This window comes from Cricetulus griseus, chromosome 5 (genome assembly GCF_003668045.3).
Source record: "Cricetulus griseus strain 17A/GY chromosome 5, alternate assembly CriGri-PICRH-1.0, whole genome shotgun sequence".
Lineage (NCBI taxonomy): Eukaryota > Metazoa > Chordata > Mammalia > Rodentia > Cricetidae > Cricetulus > Cricetulus griseus.
Window position 1 is genome coordinate 185,352,401 of NC_048598.1, and position 16,828 is coordinate 185,369,228.

At 53.8% G+C, this 16,828-nt stretch overlaps 1 protein-coding gene across 4 annotated transcripts; it reads right to left on the minus strand.

The window, feature by feature from the left end:
* Positions 1–1,358: 1,358 nt before the first annotated feature.
* On the minus strand, positions 1,359–8,336 carry Dlk1 (delta like non-canonical Notch ligand 1). Of its 4 annotated transcripts, none has more exons than XM_035445962.1 (6): positions 8,270–8,336; positions 7,000–7,063; positions 6,414–6,544; positions 3,629–3,770; positions 1,887–2,106; positions 1,359–1,601 (listed from the first exon to the last, which is right to left on the minus strand). In XM_035445962.1, the coding sequence occupies exons 1-6, from the start codon at positions 8,334–8,336 to the stop codon at positions 1,359–1,361; spliced, it is 867 nt and encodes a 288-aa protein (XP_035301853.1). The 4 variants fall into 4 exon arrangements, with proteins under 4 accessions (XP_035301853.1, XP_035301852.1, XP_035301851.1 ...); XM_035445961.1 differs by having other exon boundaries at positions 1,359–1,607; positions 1,827–2,106; XM_035445960.1 differs by having other exon boundaries at positions 1,359–1,673; positions 1,827–2,106.
* Between the last annotated feature and the right edge of the window lie 8,492 nt (positions 8,337–16,828).

Sequence of the window (16,828 nt, forward strand, 5' to 3'; positions counted from 1 at the left end):
AGAAGCTGGCTAGGTCTTTCGGGATCTGAGGGTTGTAGTCTCAGCAACACAAAGGTACATCCATGGCTGTGGACAGGTGCTATCCTACTTTCGCCATAGAACTAGAAAACACCCCACAAGCAGCAATTTCCACTAAAGCCTGTGAAAACCTTGGTGAGGGCTGCGTTGCTCGCTCAGATTCTGCCAGTGGGGCACTTGTGGTTCAAGGTACACTTAAGTCTGAAAGCTTATCATCTCTATTCTATAGGCTAAGAGGCAAGTGTGGGGTGGAGTCTGGGGGTATGGGACGGGGGGGGCAGGGCTGAGCTGGGGTGGGGAGTGGGTTGCTCAAGAGGCAACACCAAATGGCACATTTTGACCTAAAGGGGCCAATTTTTTCCCAAACTGGACATGAGCCAGGAGGCTCCCCACTTTGAGAAACGCTATTGGGATCGACCTGAATATCAAGTGTACAGCCAGGATAGGCCTTTACCTTTCGGATCCCAGGATGAGACCAAGTCTCCATCAGATCCTTTTCATGGAGTCAAGTGTTGGGTATATACCCCTCGTTCCTAATTCTGAATTTTGGAGCTAGAGAGGACCTTGGTGGTTTGGATGTTTGCACCCCTCCCTCAAGAGAGGGTTGGGGAGATGGCCCAGGGTTGGGAATGGGGATCTCGCCAAGGGTCACATAGCGAGTGAGCAGTAGGGCTGGGGCTAGTTCCCCACCTGTCTGCCAGCAGCCAACCTGGGGGCTCTCTCTGCCTGACACACAGCCACTACACACTGCAAAGTTGACAAATCGACAAATCGATTGGAAAGATCTAAGGGTTGCGGTGTGAGACTGGATGTGGGTGCTGTGTGAGAATTAACGAACGAAAGAGTTTAGCCCTTTTCACAGTGAGTGGTCAAGTACTGCATTCGTATGGTTGCACGAGGACTTGGTGGCTGAAAACCCCCTGGGAGAGGGACCTCACCACCAAGCCCTGGTTCTGTTACCCTGTTTTTTTTTGGTCTTTTTGATTTTATATTTAATATCTGATATATTGATAGATAGATAGATAGATGCTTAAGAGTTTAGAATAACATACTTATTTCTTAACTCATTTAGAGATGAAATCTTATTATTATTATTATTATTATTATTCTTATTCTTTATCATGCATTAAGGGGGAGGAAGGGGGAAGGGTGGGGGGAGAGGGGTTCCTTAGAGAGCATGGCAGCGTGTCACACAGCAATGCAAAGACAATATACGTAAGCATAGCGTTCACTAGATTTCACACAAAGGAGAGCAAGCTCGGCCACAAAGAGAAGCACAGACCGCATAAAGTGAGCTCTACGGAACCCGGAGAAGAGGGAGGGGCCTAGGGGAACGCTGCTTAGATCTCCTCGTCGCCATCCTCCTTGTTGAAGGTGGTCACGTCGACCTTCTCGGGGAAGATGATATTCACCGCCAGCTCCTCGCCACTGTTGTACTGCAGCAGTAGGTTCTTCTTCTTGCGCAGCATGTGCTTGTAACGCAGGTTGGACACCCAGGCCTCGCACTTGTTGATGAAGACGATGGCCACGGTGCCCAGAACCACCAGGCTGGTGAGCACACCCAGGATGGTGAAGCAGATGGCCTGTCCCTCGGTGAGGAGAGGGGTACTCTTGTTGAGCTCTTTCATGGACACCTTCAGGATGCGGTGCTCGGGCTGCTGGACTGGCAGCTCGTGCACCCCGGGGGTCAGGCGGTAGGTGAGCCCGTAGTTGCTGGGCAGATGGGTGACCTGCACGGGGTTGGACGCCCGCCTCTTCGCACACGTGGGACCCATGAACGGGGACTTGCACAGACACTCGTAGCTCACCTGGGTGTGCTGCAGGCAGGTGCCCCCGTTCAGGCACGGGCCACTGGCACAGCTGCTCACCGGGCGGCTGCAGGTCTTGTCGACGAATCCAGCTGGGCAGCGGCAACGAAAGTCGCCCCCGATGTCGGTGCAGACGCCGTCGTTCTCGCATGGGTTAGGGGTGCAGCTGTTGTCAATGATCTCGCAGAAGTTGCCAGAGAAGCCAGGGGGGCACAGGCAGGAAGCATGGGAGGCCCGGCCCTCATCATCCACACAGGCACCCCCGTGCTGGCAGGGAGAACTGCAACACAATAGACATGGTAAAGGGCCCTCGGGGGCTGGGCTACGACAGAGCAGTAGGGGCAGGGGGCAGAGGTGAGGCTCCTTTCTCTGTATCTTCCTTTGGACCTGACAAAAGGGCAGGGCTCAGAACACATCAGGCTAAGGAGGGTAAAATGCCTGCCAGGGAGGCAGGCACCTGGGACTAGAACCCCTGACTTGGAAGCTCAGCAGCTGTTCAGGGTGGGGTGCACGCACCCCTCACCCCTGCCACGATGTCAACCTTATCAACCTGGAACTGAATCAACCTCCCACGCCCTCCCCCATCTCTTATCTCATCTCTCAGGCCAGAGCATACATTGTTGTTCACTAGACAGATGGGGAAACTGAGGCTAGGGGAGGGAGCATTAGTAACAGCCCAAGGTAAGATCCCTCAGATGAGGAGGGCAAGGAGGAGCATGGTTCCTGAGCTGTCCAATAGCTGTCTGCTATTAGTCAGGGCTCCAGTGTGTGCCCTGTACCCTACCCCATACCTCATCTTTATTTCTAGTGGAATGGGCCCAGCCAGCTATTCTGAAGGAAACCCCCGGGGGCTCTCAGTGAAAGAAATATGGGTACTATCTATGCTGCAAGAGTGGTATCTTGGTGAACTGTTTAATGGTGGTCCATTCACCCAAGAGCAGCTTGCAAACTGAAGCTGTGTGCTCAGAGTGGAGCACACAGAGTATTTAATGTGAGTGCTTTTAAACGAGCTAGCCCTTTGTCATCTGATAAATGCCAAAACTCCGGGAAAGAAAAGCAACCCCCCCCCCCAACACACACAAGCAGTAAGCATTGCAACTTCAGCCCTAGGGCTGCAAGTCGCTGGGCTCTGAAAACTTCCTGAGGGCCCCCAGGCTCTATTTTGATAGACTAGATCAAGTAAGTCTGTTAGAACAGAACAAGTTGAAAGGTCTTGTCCTGTGTTGTTCCCCTTTGGCAGTAAACTGCCGTGGAGTTCAATGGTCACCATCACCAATGTCCTTCCTGAATACAGATCTGAAGACCCCTATGTTTCTGGCTGTTCAAAGCCTCTGCAGTACCCTGGATCTTGGACAGGAGCCCCGAGCCTCTTCCCCACTTCGGCTAGTCAATACCAGTGTCCCCTCCGGTCTCCTCCAATCTCCTCAGACATCCCAGAAAACCCAACTGGAGTACCCTAAACTCCCCGTCCCCTATGGTATGGGAAGTGAGTTCCTCAGCCTGGTCCTGCTGAACTCTGATCTCTTTTTATGTTGCCTTTAGAAAATTAGACAGCTTGGCATCTTTGTCCCTATCTCAATCTGCTGTCATTCACTGGCATCGGGGCTTGGGAACATCAGGGGAATATGAAATTGCCTTCAGGACCATTTGAAAAAATTATGGAAATGACACATTCCTCCATAAAAGCCCCCCTACCCCGGCAGGGACGATGGCAGGGACTGGATTGCCTGGAGCACTGTCTTTTTATCAGGTCCTATGGGTAAGGCTGAAAAGGTCTCCAAGGGTGAGGTGAGAATATTTACCCATTGATCACGCAGGGCCCAGCTTTGTTCTGGCAGTCCTTTCCAGAGAACCCAGGGGCACAGGAACACTCGTACTGGCCCTTCTCGAGATCCACGCAGGTTCCATTGTTGGCACAGGGGGTTGAGGTACAAGCCGGCATTTCTGGGAGGCAGAGAAGCCAGTGCTTAGCTCTCCCTTTCAGAGGCCAGTGCAACAGGACCCCCAAATAGCTGTGCTAGTGATTTCCAAGTGGGGTTTGCAGAGCTTTTCCTTTGCTATGGAGGGAAACTGAGGCAGAGCAGCAAGGAGCCAAAAAGGGTGCAGTGATTCCGCCCTCCCCACGTCCTGAAGTGAGGAGGGTCAGGAGCTTAACTATGAGGTCATTAGTGAGAAAGTCAAGGTCACGGGTAACCAAGATAAGCAGCTGCACCCTTTTCCTGGCACCCTTGCAGCGCCTGCGGCCACACGACCTTCACCGCAGAAGCCTTTGTCCCTCTGCAAAATAGGGAGTGAGCCAAGATCCCCTCAAGTCTCCTTTCTCACATTCGCTTCTCACATTTAGGGGAAGGGGTCCCTGTCACCTTGGGAACCAGTACAGACTGATACTTGCAGGGGGGAGTGCGGGGGCGGGGGCAGGGGGAAACACCAGCTTTTCACACTTTCCCATCAAAGATCCCCATCAGGAAGCCAGAAGTTTAATTTAGCCCCAGGGCTGCCTCCCCACCGGTGGTCCTTCTGTTCTCTAGTTCTGAACTAAAGGGGTCTGGGGGTAAAAAAGCTGCATCTTTTGAAGACAGCAAAATTAGAACTATTGAGCGCTCTCCTGTCCACTCGGGTTTCCATGAACGCCGCTGTGTTCCCAGTGCTCTGGCGGCCCCCTGCCCCCACCCGTGAGGCTTACTTCATTATCGGGCTCAGCAAGCCAGGGATGAGCTGAACAAAGGGGCTTGGAGCAAGGGTTCTCTGACTGTGGAGACCCCAGCTGCCCAGCAGGGTCAGGAAGGGACCCTTTGTGGCTGCTCTAACCTGCTGCCCCATGGAGTTCAGCTCCGTCCTGCTCTGCCTCAGTTTCCCTCCATAGAAAAGGAAAAGCTCTCTGGAGCTGATCTCTGAATATTCTCTATAATGTGAGCTATAGAAACCCAGGGCTGGCCAGAGACTGCAAGTGAAGGCAGCCCCAGGGAAGGGGCTCCCGATGCTAAAACCTGACATGGACATTTGTCTCTCCTTTTTCAAAGAGATTTGCACCCTGGTGGAGGGGGAGAGCTGCGTCCATGGGGAAGCCTGCTCACCATGTTGGTGGACTCCGCAGGAGCCAGGTATGGTGCAAGGAGAGCTAACAAGGATTTATCTTTCCGGGATAGTGCCAGCAAAATGTTAGTGCACTGAGCCTCTGAAGCTGCCTCTGGCTCCCCTGCCTCTGCTCTCCTTACCACTTGGAATCTTGAATTTAATATAAAGACCTGGCGACCACCCGAGTCTATATTGCTCAGTCCCTCTAAATACCAGCTCCTCAGAGCTTCCAACCCCAAAGACAGGGGTAGATGAGCTGCTGAAAGGAGAGGGATGGGCTGGGGGGTGTCTCTGCTTGAATAGCAGCTGTGGCCAGGCAGGCAGCAATTACCCAGGGGCTATTTCCCCCGTGGGACAACCTTCAACCCCCACCATTTTTATCCAGGCAGATAGCCTTTGTGAATCTGATGGAGGGGGGCTATGGGTGCTGAGGTACCTGTGAGGGAGAATTCTGTCTGGAAAGCTGTTCTGGATTTGGATATCCAGAAGGGTGGGATCCAGGCTAAAAGCCTAACCTGGTCAGTGGTTTTTCTAGCATTCTCAAACAACTGCGGTGGCAGCCCCAGCAGGAGCAGCAGCAGCAGTAGCAGCAGCAGCAGCAGCAGCAGCAGCAGCAGCAGCAGCAAGGGGCTGCAGAGCTGTTGTGGCCAGTGTGAGTCAGCTGCAGCAAAAACCTTCCCCCACCCACCACACTACCACTCAGGAGAGGGAGACCATAGGCAATTCGGGGTACAGAGGCCCCTTTGCTTCTCTGATCCTTGGTTTCCCTATTTGTCACTGGTAATGTTGAGGAGACAGGTCCTGGGTCACCTAGCTGTCTGCCTTCCTGCTGGGATATCATCTCTGGGGTAGGAGGGGTGGGCACACACCCTTTATTCCTTCAGTTTGCCTGGTCTTTGGGGACAGGGTTGGCAAGTGAGAATGGTCCTACAACAATGCAGCTGTCAGTTTTCAAGGATTATATAAATTAATGAAATCAGCAGATAACGTCAGTCTGCACTTTAACCCTTATGCCACCGCCACCAGCCTCCTGCAACACTTGACTGCCCCCCCCACCCTTGTCCTTCCTGGTGATTCATCCTCAGCCACCACCCCCCCACCCGCCATCACGACTCAGTATCAGTCACCCCTCCCCTCCCCAATTTGTTTGTTGCCTTCCCTTTCTTGATGTTTGAGCCCCAAGAATCACCCCTCCCATAGCATACACAGAAGACCCCAATCTTCCAGCCTCACCAACCTGTGCACAGGTAGCTCCAGTCCTTGGTCCAGCCACCCTGGGCATGCTGTGTTTTATTTTGTGACTCTTTATTCAACAGGCAGTTTTCCAGCACCCCCTCCCCAAGTCTAGGAACCCACAGAGCTGAGGTGACCAAACTATAGGCACTTGAGGCCCAGCAGGGAACGTATAGGCACTGTAGATCACATACTACAAACAGAGAGCCTTAGGGGTTCAGGGCTGTAGCTCCAGGAGGGGAGGGGGAGTGGGTAGGGAAAAGGGGTGAGGGTACCCACCTATGTCGCAGAGGTCCCCGTCCCAGCCATTCTTGCAGATACACTGCCATGGCTCCTCACAGACTCCATTGACGCAGCCAGGGGAGGTTATGCACTGGTCACACTGGGGGCCCTCCCAGCCGGGCTGGCACCTGTGTGAACAAAAGGAGAGAGAGAGGGGCACATGAGGGGAGCAGGGGTCCAAAGAGGGCTCAGGCTGTTTTTCTTCTGAACGGAGAACCCTTGGTGGTCTTTGTACAGTGCCAGGCCAGTGGGTCTCTGGAGCAAACAGCAGTCACCTGAATGAAAAGCTCAGAAAAATCCTCTAGGGCAGGAACACAAGGGTCTTCCAGACCCCCACACGAACCACATTTGGTGCAGTGACCCCCAATGGTCTCATCCTGTGAGACAATCCTCATGCCCCCCTTCTCCTGCCCCCGCTTCTCCTGGCCCCCCTTCTCCTGCCTCCTCTCACCCCCCCCACCAGTTATCTGCAGGAGCAAGAAAGCTGTGACGCAGTTTTATAAAAAAGCACCCCCCTCTGTTTAGCCTGGCTCCAAGACCCCACAGGACCCCACCATGGTCCCCAAACAGCTTACTCCATTACCTGCAAACATTGCCATCCTCGCAGAATCCATTTTTGGGGTCGCAGGCTGGGTCGCATTCAGCCCCTGAGGAAGGAAAAAAAAGTACGCAATCACCTCACAAGGCCTGCAGGACCTGCAGAGACCATTTCCTCTCACGTGGCCCACTGCTCCTCAGCAGGGGGGATCCAAAGACCCTCTCCTGGATCCTTCCAGCCTGGCACACAGTAGGCACTTCTTGGATGTGGCCTGACCTACCCAGAAAAACAATCCTGTGTGTTTCTAGCCATGGGATAAGCACAGCATACTCGTGATTCTCCAAGTGCAAAACAGACACCTTTCTCTCCAAATAAAATAGGAACCCCCAGACCATTAAAAGTAGGAATAGGGGGCAATGAAGAGTCAGCACTTGACCCTCAGGCATTAGGGCAAGCCCTCGCTTTTGCCAAGTGAGCTAAAGGGGGAGATTTTGAGGTCTCTGGAATAGCTCAGACAAGTCCACCTGCCTGGCTCACAGGTAGTGACTAGATTTCCCCCCCAAGATTAACCCCAGTTACATCAGACAGCCAATTCCTGTCTCTCCTGCCTCCCCCGCCCCTCGCTAGTCACATTAAAAGAACTGCGCAACAGCTCTGCAGGGCCTCCAACCCTAATAGACACCTACTGTATGCAACTACTCAACCACTCTTGGGCTTTCCAGACAGCACCCCCGCCCCTCACACACAACCATTGGTGCAGTGGAGGCTGGGGTCGCTGCGGGAAGGGGGGCAACTCTCTCGCTGCCAGTGACAGATGGCCGCTGCAGACAGAAGTGTCGCAGCCCCTCACCTAGAGAAAACGCGCCACGCAGGAGGGGCTCCTGCTTTGCTCCTGTTGGGAATTGGGGGCTACAACTGCAAAGTCATCCCCCCAAAGCCCCCAAGACCTGTTCCTAAGCACATAAGCAGGACAGACACCCCCAAAGTTGCACCCAGAGCCTATTTTTTCTTTTTCTTAAATAAAATACCTCCTAGAGCACCCCCCCTTTTCCATACCTCCTCAATCCACGCAACGACACCCCTCCGAACGCCACTTCTGCCGGGCAAGAAGGGGCTGGGGTCCTCCACCTCCCGCAAACCCCGGGACCCCAGGACTGGGCTCGGCACGCAAGAGTGGCGCAGGGAGGGTGGGGGGCTTAGGGTTAGGCGGGACGGGCGGGACTTAGGGCGCACGGGACAGGGAGCATGGGGTGGTCGGCGGGGCATCGCAGGCTTCCCCAGAGGGGGCGCGAGCCAAGCCGCCAGGGGAGCTCACCATAGGTGCTGGGGCCGAAAGCCAGCAGGAGCAAGAGGACGCGCAGGAGGGCTCCGGTCGCGGTCATCTCGGGGTGGCCTGGGTCGTGGTCCGGGGAGCGGCGGCGGTGCAGAGGGGGCTCCGGGGGCTGCACTGGGCTTCTGGTTGCGGACGATGAAGGGGGCACCGATGTCCCGCGGAGGGAAAGCCAGGGTTGCTCTGGGGCGCACGCTACCAGGTGCGGGGCGCCGAGGAGCTGCGGCAGCGGCCCGCGCGCCGCCTTTTCGTACTGTCGGTCCCCCCCCGCGGCCCCCGCCCACGCCCACGCCTCGCGCGCACGGGGCAGGCGCCGGCCAGTCCCGGTGACCCACCCCCTGGCGGGGCCGCCCCCCCGAGAGCCGGGCGCCCGGAAGCGGCTTGCGCACGCGGGCTCACTCTTGGCTAGACGGGTACCTGCGCACGATGGGCACGCGGTCCTCACACAGGACAGCACGCGGTGGAGGCGGTGGCGGCGCTCGCACAGGCCGGCTTAGCGCGAGTCTCAGGAACCAAGCCGGGCGGGCGGGCGAAAGCCCTAGCATGCTCTCAGAATACAAAACGCTCACAGACATAGTAAGACCCTTAGGGCTTTGGTCCCGCGCCCACATGGCGCGCGGGTCAAAAGCCCAGAAGGACCCAAACGCACACCACAAAGATGTGGAAAATGCACATGATCAGAGATGCACACACGAAAACCACCACGAAAAGCCGAAACCCCCCGACGAGCCTTGCCATTGTGGAGTTTGGGGAAGGTGCAGGTGCACTCGCCCCACGGAGCCCCAACCCAAACACACCTTTGACACAAGCACGCCTTAATACCCCTCCCTGGGGCACAGGTCGCTGAGCGGTGGGCAGCAGGAACTGTCCGTTGGCTCCAAGCAGGGGAAGCGCCAGCTATGAAAGGCTGCCTGTGCTGCCCCTGCACGCAGCCCGCCTGTAAACACAGGAGACCACTGGTGAACACCGACGACATCGTGCGTCACCCTCTCCCCCTCCCCTCATTCAGGTACTGCAGCCCCTGCCTGGGCCTTAGCGTGCTGAAACATAAAATCCGCTGCCTCTTTCCAACATTTAAGGCTACACACCTGATAGGAACACCTGTGCCCAGTCCCCCAAACTGTCTCAGATTCGTGGGGTCACCCAACACACAACCCCCCCCCCACCACCAAAGCACACACAATCGAATCCATCTTGGTTCACAGAGACTCTGGTCTCACCAATGTGTTCCAAATGCAATCAACCACACTCAGCAACTGTCACCCAGGGATGGCTAGCAGGATGGAAGGCTGGGGGGCTACTGATTCTGCCAGAGTCCCTGGGGGTTTACCAGGCAACCCCTTTTCCTGCTAGTCCCCCCCCCCCCAACAAGGGCTTAGAGCTTTTCACTCAGCTAGGAAGCTGCCCTGTCTCCCATTCTGAGGCTCAAAAGGAAAAGGAGAAGGAGGGGCAGGGAGATGGCTCTGTGGGTAAAGGTGCTTGCAGCCAAACTTGAGTTCGATCCTTGACTCCTGAAGTTGCCCTTTGATCCCCCACAAGCGCCCCCTTAAATAAAATGTAAATAGGGTCGTTGAGAGGTAAAGATGTTTGCAATGCCAACCTTGATTGCCCAAGTTTGATCTCCAGACAGCATATAGTGAGAGACTAAGGGCTGTTCTCTGGCTTGTACATGCCTCTCACAGGCTTGCACTCACCCTTTCTCTCTGTCAGTCCTGACTCTCTCTGTATCTCTCTGTCTCTGTCTCTACACACACACACACACACACACACACACACACACACACACACACACGTAAAAACTAAAATTAAATGTAAAATCTAAAAATAAATAAATGTTAAAAAATCACAAAAAAAATTTAATGTGGAGGTTAAGAGCACTGACTGCTCTTCCAGAGGACCCAGGTTCAATTCCCAACACCTATATGGCAGCTCACAACTGGTTGTAAATTCAGTTTCAAGAGCACCAGACACACATGTGTGGTACACACATATAAGCAGGCAAAATACTTATACACATTTTAAAAACTTTAAATAAGATAAAATGTAAATAAATGAATAAAAAGAAAGTCTTCTAACCTCTGAGGAAAAATGTTAGGATTTTTTAGATGGGTCATTCAGATATGCTTAATTTGCATATATCAATTTGCATATATCAGTTTGCATCTAGCTCTCAGGTTCTGTGAGCTGGTGTTTCCCTGGTCATTCTTCCTTTTCTCCACAGTTAGGGGGGCTTGTGGTTAGCCAAGGAACTTTAACTCTTTGAATCCTGGACTTGTACTTCAACCTGAAAGGGAGCATCTGACCTTGGGGGGGGGGGCGCAGATTGAGAGCCAATGAGAACCCCTAGGGAAGAAAGCAGGGGTGGGCACCTGGTTGGGCTGGAGGCTGAAAGAACACACTTCCCAGTTTTTTGGGGGGAAATATGTTCTTTTCTTGTATTCTCTGCAGGAGCCTCATCTGACTGTGGCCAGGAGGAGATAGCTTCTGAGGTAGGTTAGAGTGCCAAGTTAGGGTACCCTTCTTGTCTTCAGCTAATAAACTGAGACCAGCATATCGAACATTTTTGGGTTGGGGGGGCTGTTTGACTTTGTTGTTTGTATGGGTTTTTTGTTTGTTTGTTTTGTTTGTCCTCAAAGCCCCTGGTTAAAGTGAGAGTGGCCGGCAGGCACCACTGCCCCCTCCTTTGTGATCACCAATGTCTCCTTGGTCCTCTTTCATCTCTTCCTTCCAAATCCCTGACCTCAGCCTCCAAAATTATCCCTGTGCTGTGCAGTGCAGCAGGCAGGCTGGGGGGGGGGGAGTTCTCAGCCAGAATTAAGGTGACTGGAGGATCTTGGGCTGGGCCACTGGGATAAGGGTTAGATCCTTGCACTCCTGCTCAAGGCAGCAGAAAAAGTGGGGTACAAAGAGCACAAAGAGCCCCAGAAGCAGTGAAGTGAGCCCCTCATCTAGACTCCATTTACCCCTCCTAAGCCCTTCTGTACCCTGCCCTCCCTGGGTTTAGAAAGAGAAAGAAGCAAGCCACTGGGGCAGCCTAGGTACCTAAATGTCACAGGCTTAAACTAAAAGGCATTCCTGTGGCTGGTGGGCACGTGCTTTCTAATCCCAGAGCCATCCCATGCCTGCTGAGGGCTCTGGCCAGTCGCCTCCTTCTCTGAGCCATGTTTCCATGTCTATAAGCAGGGATCACACACCTGTCACTGAAGAAAACCTCAGGGTTTTGTAGGCAGGAAAACTCAGTGCCTAAAAGGTCACCCGCAGCTGGGGCTTGACTTCAGCCCTAGGCAGCTAGAAGGATCTCAGAGAGGAGCAGACAGCGTCCTCTTCTGGAGCCCCTGCAGGGTGGCTTTGGGGTGGGGGCGTTTCCTCTTTCAAGACTCACAAGCCCGGGAGTTTTATGAGGGTTAGCTCTGGTCTCAATAAAGCGTTTGTTAATGCTGCGGGCTGAAGGGCTGAAGATGTCTGTGTGACGAGCAGATGCCGAGAAGGAAGGAGTAGCACAGGAGCCCTGTGGGGAGGGGGCGAGGGGGAGGTGGATGGGGGCGGGGAGTGGAGATTGGAGACTGTCACCAGCTCTGAGGCTGCTCTGAAAGCTTGAAAATGCCAATCCCGTCCCTTGGGGAGAAGTCGGCACAGTCTGCCTTTTGCTGAGCAGATCTTGGGGGCTGGGAGTCACGCCCCCCTCCTCTATCGGAGCACCCCTTCTCTGCCCCTCCTCTTCTTAGGCGTCTGCACGCAGACCCCTGGACTCTCCGTGGTGAGGCCAGCAGCCCCCTACTGCCAAAGCATTGCCCACCAGTCACCATAGCCGAGTGTAGCAGGGTGGGTGTGGGTGGGGGGGAGCAGAGACTGACTGGATCTGCTCTCTATGGGGGGGGGGCAGGTCACAGGCAAATCTAGGCTACCTCAGAGAACTAGGTTGCCAGGCTCTGGCAGGCAGGAGAGGAAGGCAAGAGTATTCTATCCTGCAAAGGAGATGGTCTGGCTGCGGGGGGCGGGGGGGTCAAAGTTTTCTGAAAGAATCCAAGAAATGCTGTCTCTGGCCCATTTCCAGTACCCTGCTCCCCTCTTCCACCCTCCCTCCCCCAGCCCCCATGGCTGCCTCCAGTCCTCAACAGACCACTTGGCCCTTGATTAAATACAGAGTCGCTGGTCAGAGGAGCTCAATGGGGTGGAGCTGGTGGGCCTCTCAGACAAGCCAGTCCTGGTCTGCACAAGAGGGTTAGGACAGCTGGTGGGGGGAGGGGGTTTAACCCCAGGTTGACATCCCTCTCCACACCCCCATTGAGAGTCTCTCAGCCTTGAAGCTTTGTTTCTGCCTAGACTGGGCTGTAGGTTTAGGGGGTGTCAGATGTTCTGTTGATCAGTACTGGGACAGTCTACAGATAAGTAAACTGAGGTCTGGTAAGGTTCTTGGGGGTGGGGACTGTGGGAGTACCTTTGTGCTAGCCCTACAGCTGACATTTTCCAATCTCCACCCACCCAAGGACATTGTCCGCCTGCCCCTTCCCTTTCTTCTGCTCCCCCCGCCCGCCCCCATTGTTCAGTAAAGAAAGCACAGAGCCGCCAGCACAAGTCAGGCCTGATGCTGAGCCCCACTCCCTTCTCTTCTTCCCCAAGATCTCATCTTTATTTATGCCCCAGTCCAGTGGGTTTCAGCAGCACCACAGATTCCTCAAACCCTGGAGCTGTGGGGCTACAAAGCTACTCCAGAGCTGAGCACCCGAGCTTGGAGTGTTTTGCAGATGGCCACAGAGTAGCAAAACAGGGAATCAATTCATGGCCCTACAGGCATTCAAGCCTGGGCTCTCTGCTCAGAGGATAAACCAGGGAGGCAAGACAGAATATGGTGAGCAGAGAGTAGGACCACCTCAAGGTACCCCGGAAACCCTGCTTCCTCTTTTGGGGTGGGAGTGGTAGCTCAGCAACCTTTGCTGCTGCTGCTGTGACATTCTTCAGGCAAACGCCAGAGACAGAGATGTTAAGCTATGAGAGACACGCCTCTGCTCTTGGGATTATACTAGAGAACAAATCCCTCCCCCTGCCACCCTCTCTCTCTCTGGTACAGAGGGGTGGGCCAGAGGCGGAAGATGGGGGAAATGAGAGGCACACCGGGTACATTCAGGCATGAGAACATGACGGTTCTGTTTCAAGTTCAATCAGAGAAAAGGTTCTTCAGTCTCAAGAGGCTTTGCATGCAGAGAGCTGGGAATGTGGCCCATGGCCTCAGAGATGCAAGCCTTGTGTTGGTCTGATGCGTGGGACTGGAGAGATGCACCACAACCCGGGACTCCATCTTGGGCGTGCTGTGGGAGAGAAAGGACTCCATTTCCCCAGGCCCTGAGCCAGCTTGGGTATGCTCGAGAGACAGAATCACACTAGCGTTGCTTGGGGCAGGGTCCTGCCTCTCTTCCAGACATCACCAGTATTTCCTTTATCAATGATAGGATTAAAAAATAAATAGACTTTCTCGCTTCCTTCCCCAGTGCAGTCCACATAGATATCAAATCCATCTCATACATATCAACTAAATTATCTTCTTAAAGGGCAGCGCTGAGTCATGTTGCCACGGTGGGGCACTCTGGGGGCTCTGGAGGGGTTAAGTGACTCCTCACACCTCTGCACTGTGAAGGTATCATCAGGTAGCTAGCTGCCTGTACAAGCTTTGGCAAAGACTACAATAGTTCTTTACTTATCACAAATTCTCAGAAATTAATTTTCCATAAAACAGTGAATGGCAAGCCAGGCGTTGGTGGCCCACGCCTTTAATCCCAGCACTTGGGAGGCAGAGGCAGGCGGATCTCTGTGAGTTCGAGGCCAGCCTGGTCTCCAGAGCGAGTGCCAGGACAGACTCCAAAGCTACACAGAGAAACCCTGTCTCGAAAAACCAAAAAAAAAAAAAAAAAAAACCAAAAAAACAAAAAACAAAAACAAAAACAAAAAACCCAGTGAATGGCTCTCCTTCTTAAATGAGATATCCATCCATCCAGAATTAGCAAAAAAAAAAAAAAAAAACAAAAAAAAAAAACCTACAGTGTGCCCAGGAAGGGAAAGGAGTTCTTCTAGGTGTCCAAAGAGGTACAGACTAGGGTGGTGGTGGTGGGGGGTGGAGGGGGCGGAACAGAGCACTTGCTGTTGTGCAGACCTGGGGCTGAGCAAGATGCATAGGAGTTCTCCAAAGCAATGCTGCTGAGTGAGGACAGCCTTCAGGATGCAGAGAGCAGCTGTATGTGTGAGAGCTAGTGTGAGTGTCTGTGAGCTCCTGTGCAGTTGTTAACGTGTGAGATGCTTGCTGCTCTTCCAAAAGATCCAAGTTCAGTTCCCAACACCCATGTTGGGCAGCCTACAGCCACTTGTATCTCCAGGTCTAGGATGTCCAATGCCCAGCACCTTCTTCTAACCTCTGAGGCCACCTATGCTTGCAAACACAAACCTACACATATACACATAACTAAAATTGAATCTAAAGCAAGCAAACAAACAAACAAAAAAAACAGGGCAGAGACAGAGGCAGGAGGTTCATACAAGCCCACAAATTCGAGGCAACATAGTGAGACTTTGTTACAAACCAACAACAAAGTATAGGGGTTTAGTTTGTCAGGCAGAATTAACGCGCTCTGGGCGGGAGGACGCAGGGCGGAGGGCGCGGGGCGGGGGGCGGGGGCGCGGGGCGAGGGGCTGGGGGGGGCGGCACGGTAACTGGGACTGGACCACAGTGTAAAAGTTTCAATATTCGGATCTAAAATCAATCGTAACTCTTCTAGCATCCTCCGCCATGGCAAACAATGGCTTCAGAATCTGCCTTTTGACAAGGACAACGGCGGCGGCGGCGGCGGCAGCGGCGGCAGCCGTGGAAGCCGTGGCGGCGGCATCATGCCCAGACTTGACCAGGAGTCTTGGAAATAAAGCCAAGACGTCCATACTTAGCCGGTGAAGCCCCACCCACCCACCTGGATTAGGGACTCGAGTGAGAATGAAGACAAAGGGCACCGGCTTAAGGGGAAATCAGAGATTTCTTTTAGCCTCAGAAAAGTCCTGGGTTCAAGCCTGGAGCCTGGGCAAAGCGAACTTGCTCCTGGCCCCAGATCAGATCTCAGTGTGCCCGAGGTGTAATTCTCACTGGCTCTGCACTGTCTATAAAAGGGAGTGCTGTGTGGTGGTTTGGCCCCCCGAGCCGGTTGGCAGGAAACTTTGTCAAGTTTAAGGCTGTGAAAACACAGCTCTCGAGGAATCTAAGATTTTTCTCTTTCAGTTTTGTAAGGAAACATTTCCATTTTCATTCAGTTATATTCAAAGAATGTTTTTAGTATGCTTTTTGGGTCCAGGACAGACTTCGGAATCTCCTGAATGGAGGAGGAATCACCCTGTCCCCAGGAAAAGGAGTCGGGCAGGGGAGAAGAACCCAAGCCAGTTTGCCCACTAGGCCCGCCCCCCCCCCCCCCCCCAGTCCCGGCCTGCAGCGAGCCTGTCTGTGTCCTCCTCCTCCCCGGGCCTCATCACTGTCCGGAACACATCTTCCCGCTCTGGTGTTAATGGATTGTGCACATGTGTTTGACCCCAGCAGGCCCAGGGACATCTTGTTCCTCCTTGTACCTCGCGGCTGGTGGCCTGCAGCCCTGCCCGTGAGCTGGTTGCGGATTAAGTGAATTAATGAATAAATGAATGAGACACAACACGTTCCCTGAGGGTTACCATGGGCCCCTCAGAAAGAGCCTGTGTCCTAGCAACTGGCCCCAGCAGCAGGTCCCTCTCCCTACAGCAGTCCTCTATGGGTTCCAGGGGTGGCTGACCTCCCCAAGCAGCCCTTCCAGGAGAGAGGGTCCCCCTAGGCTGCAACAGTGTTCCCACCTAGTTCCTTCACAACTGAGGCCCCCAGACTTTGTACTGGGAATGTGGGTAGCAGCTGCGTCAGACCACATCCAGAGCCCCCCGCCGCCGCCTCCTCCAGCAAGCGCCTGGCTCCTCCGAAGGCTCTCTGCGTGCAAGCAAGCCGTTCCTATGGTGACGCTCTGCACCTCCAAGAGGCCCTACCTAGCAGTCTGCAGCCAGTCTGCAGCCAGTCTCCAGCCCGACACGGACCCCGGCCCCTACCTCATACACACACTGGATGGCTTAGAAGCCAAACCCAAACTTTTGATGAGCTTGAATGTGATACAAGCATAGAAATAACGCCCTCCCCTCACTCCCCACCGAGTCACATTAACAAAGAGGCACCGGGCCCAGAGAGGGTGAGTGATTCTCTGCCAGTCACACAGCATGGAAATGACAGACTAGGACAAGAATGTTGGAAGTGATGCTCTGTCAGGAAGACTGCAGAATCTGATTGTAAAAAGTCCTGTATCCTCCAGGAACCTCAAGGCAGTAAGACTGTCAAAAAGAAGAAAGGAAGGAAGGAAGGGAGGAAGCAGGCAGGGCATGGTAGCACAGAGAGGCAAAGAGAGTTTGAGGCCAATCTGGGCTCCATAATGAGACTGCCTAAACAGCAAGAGCCAAAATCAAACAAACCAAAACCATTCAAAAATCTCACAGAGGGGCTGGTGAGAT

Excerpts from the sequence above, each read along its gene's own strand:
- Dlk1 (XM_027416398.2), bottom strand. The coding sequence starts at position 8,336 with ATGACCGCGACCGGAGCCCTCCTGCGCGTCCTCTTGCTCCTGCTGGCT. Across the intron at positions 7,064-8,269 it reads TTTCGGCCCCAGCACCTATG|GGGCTGAATGCGACCCAGCC; the intron begins GTGAGCTCCCCT and ends TTCCTTCCTCAG. Across the intron at positions 2,107-3,628 it reads GGGCCCTGCGTGATCAATGG|TTCTCCCTGCCAGCACGGGG; the intron begins GTAAATATTCTC and ends ATTGTGTTGCAG.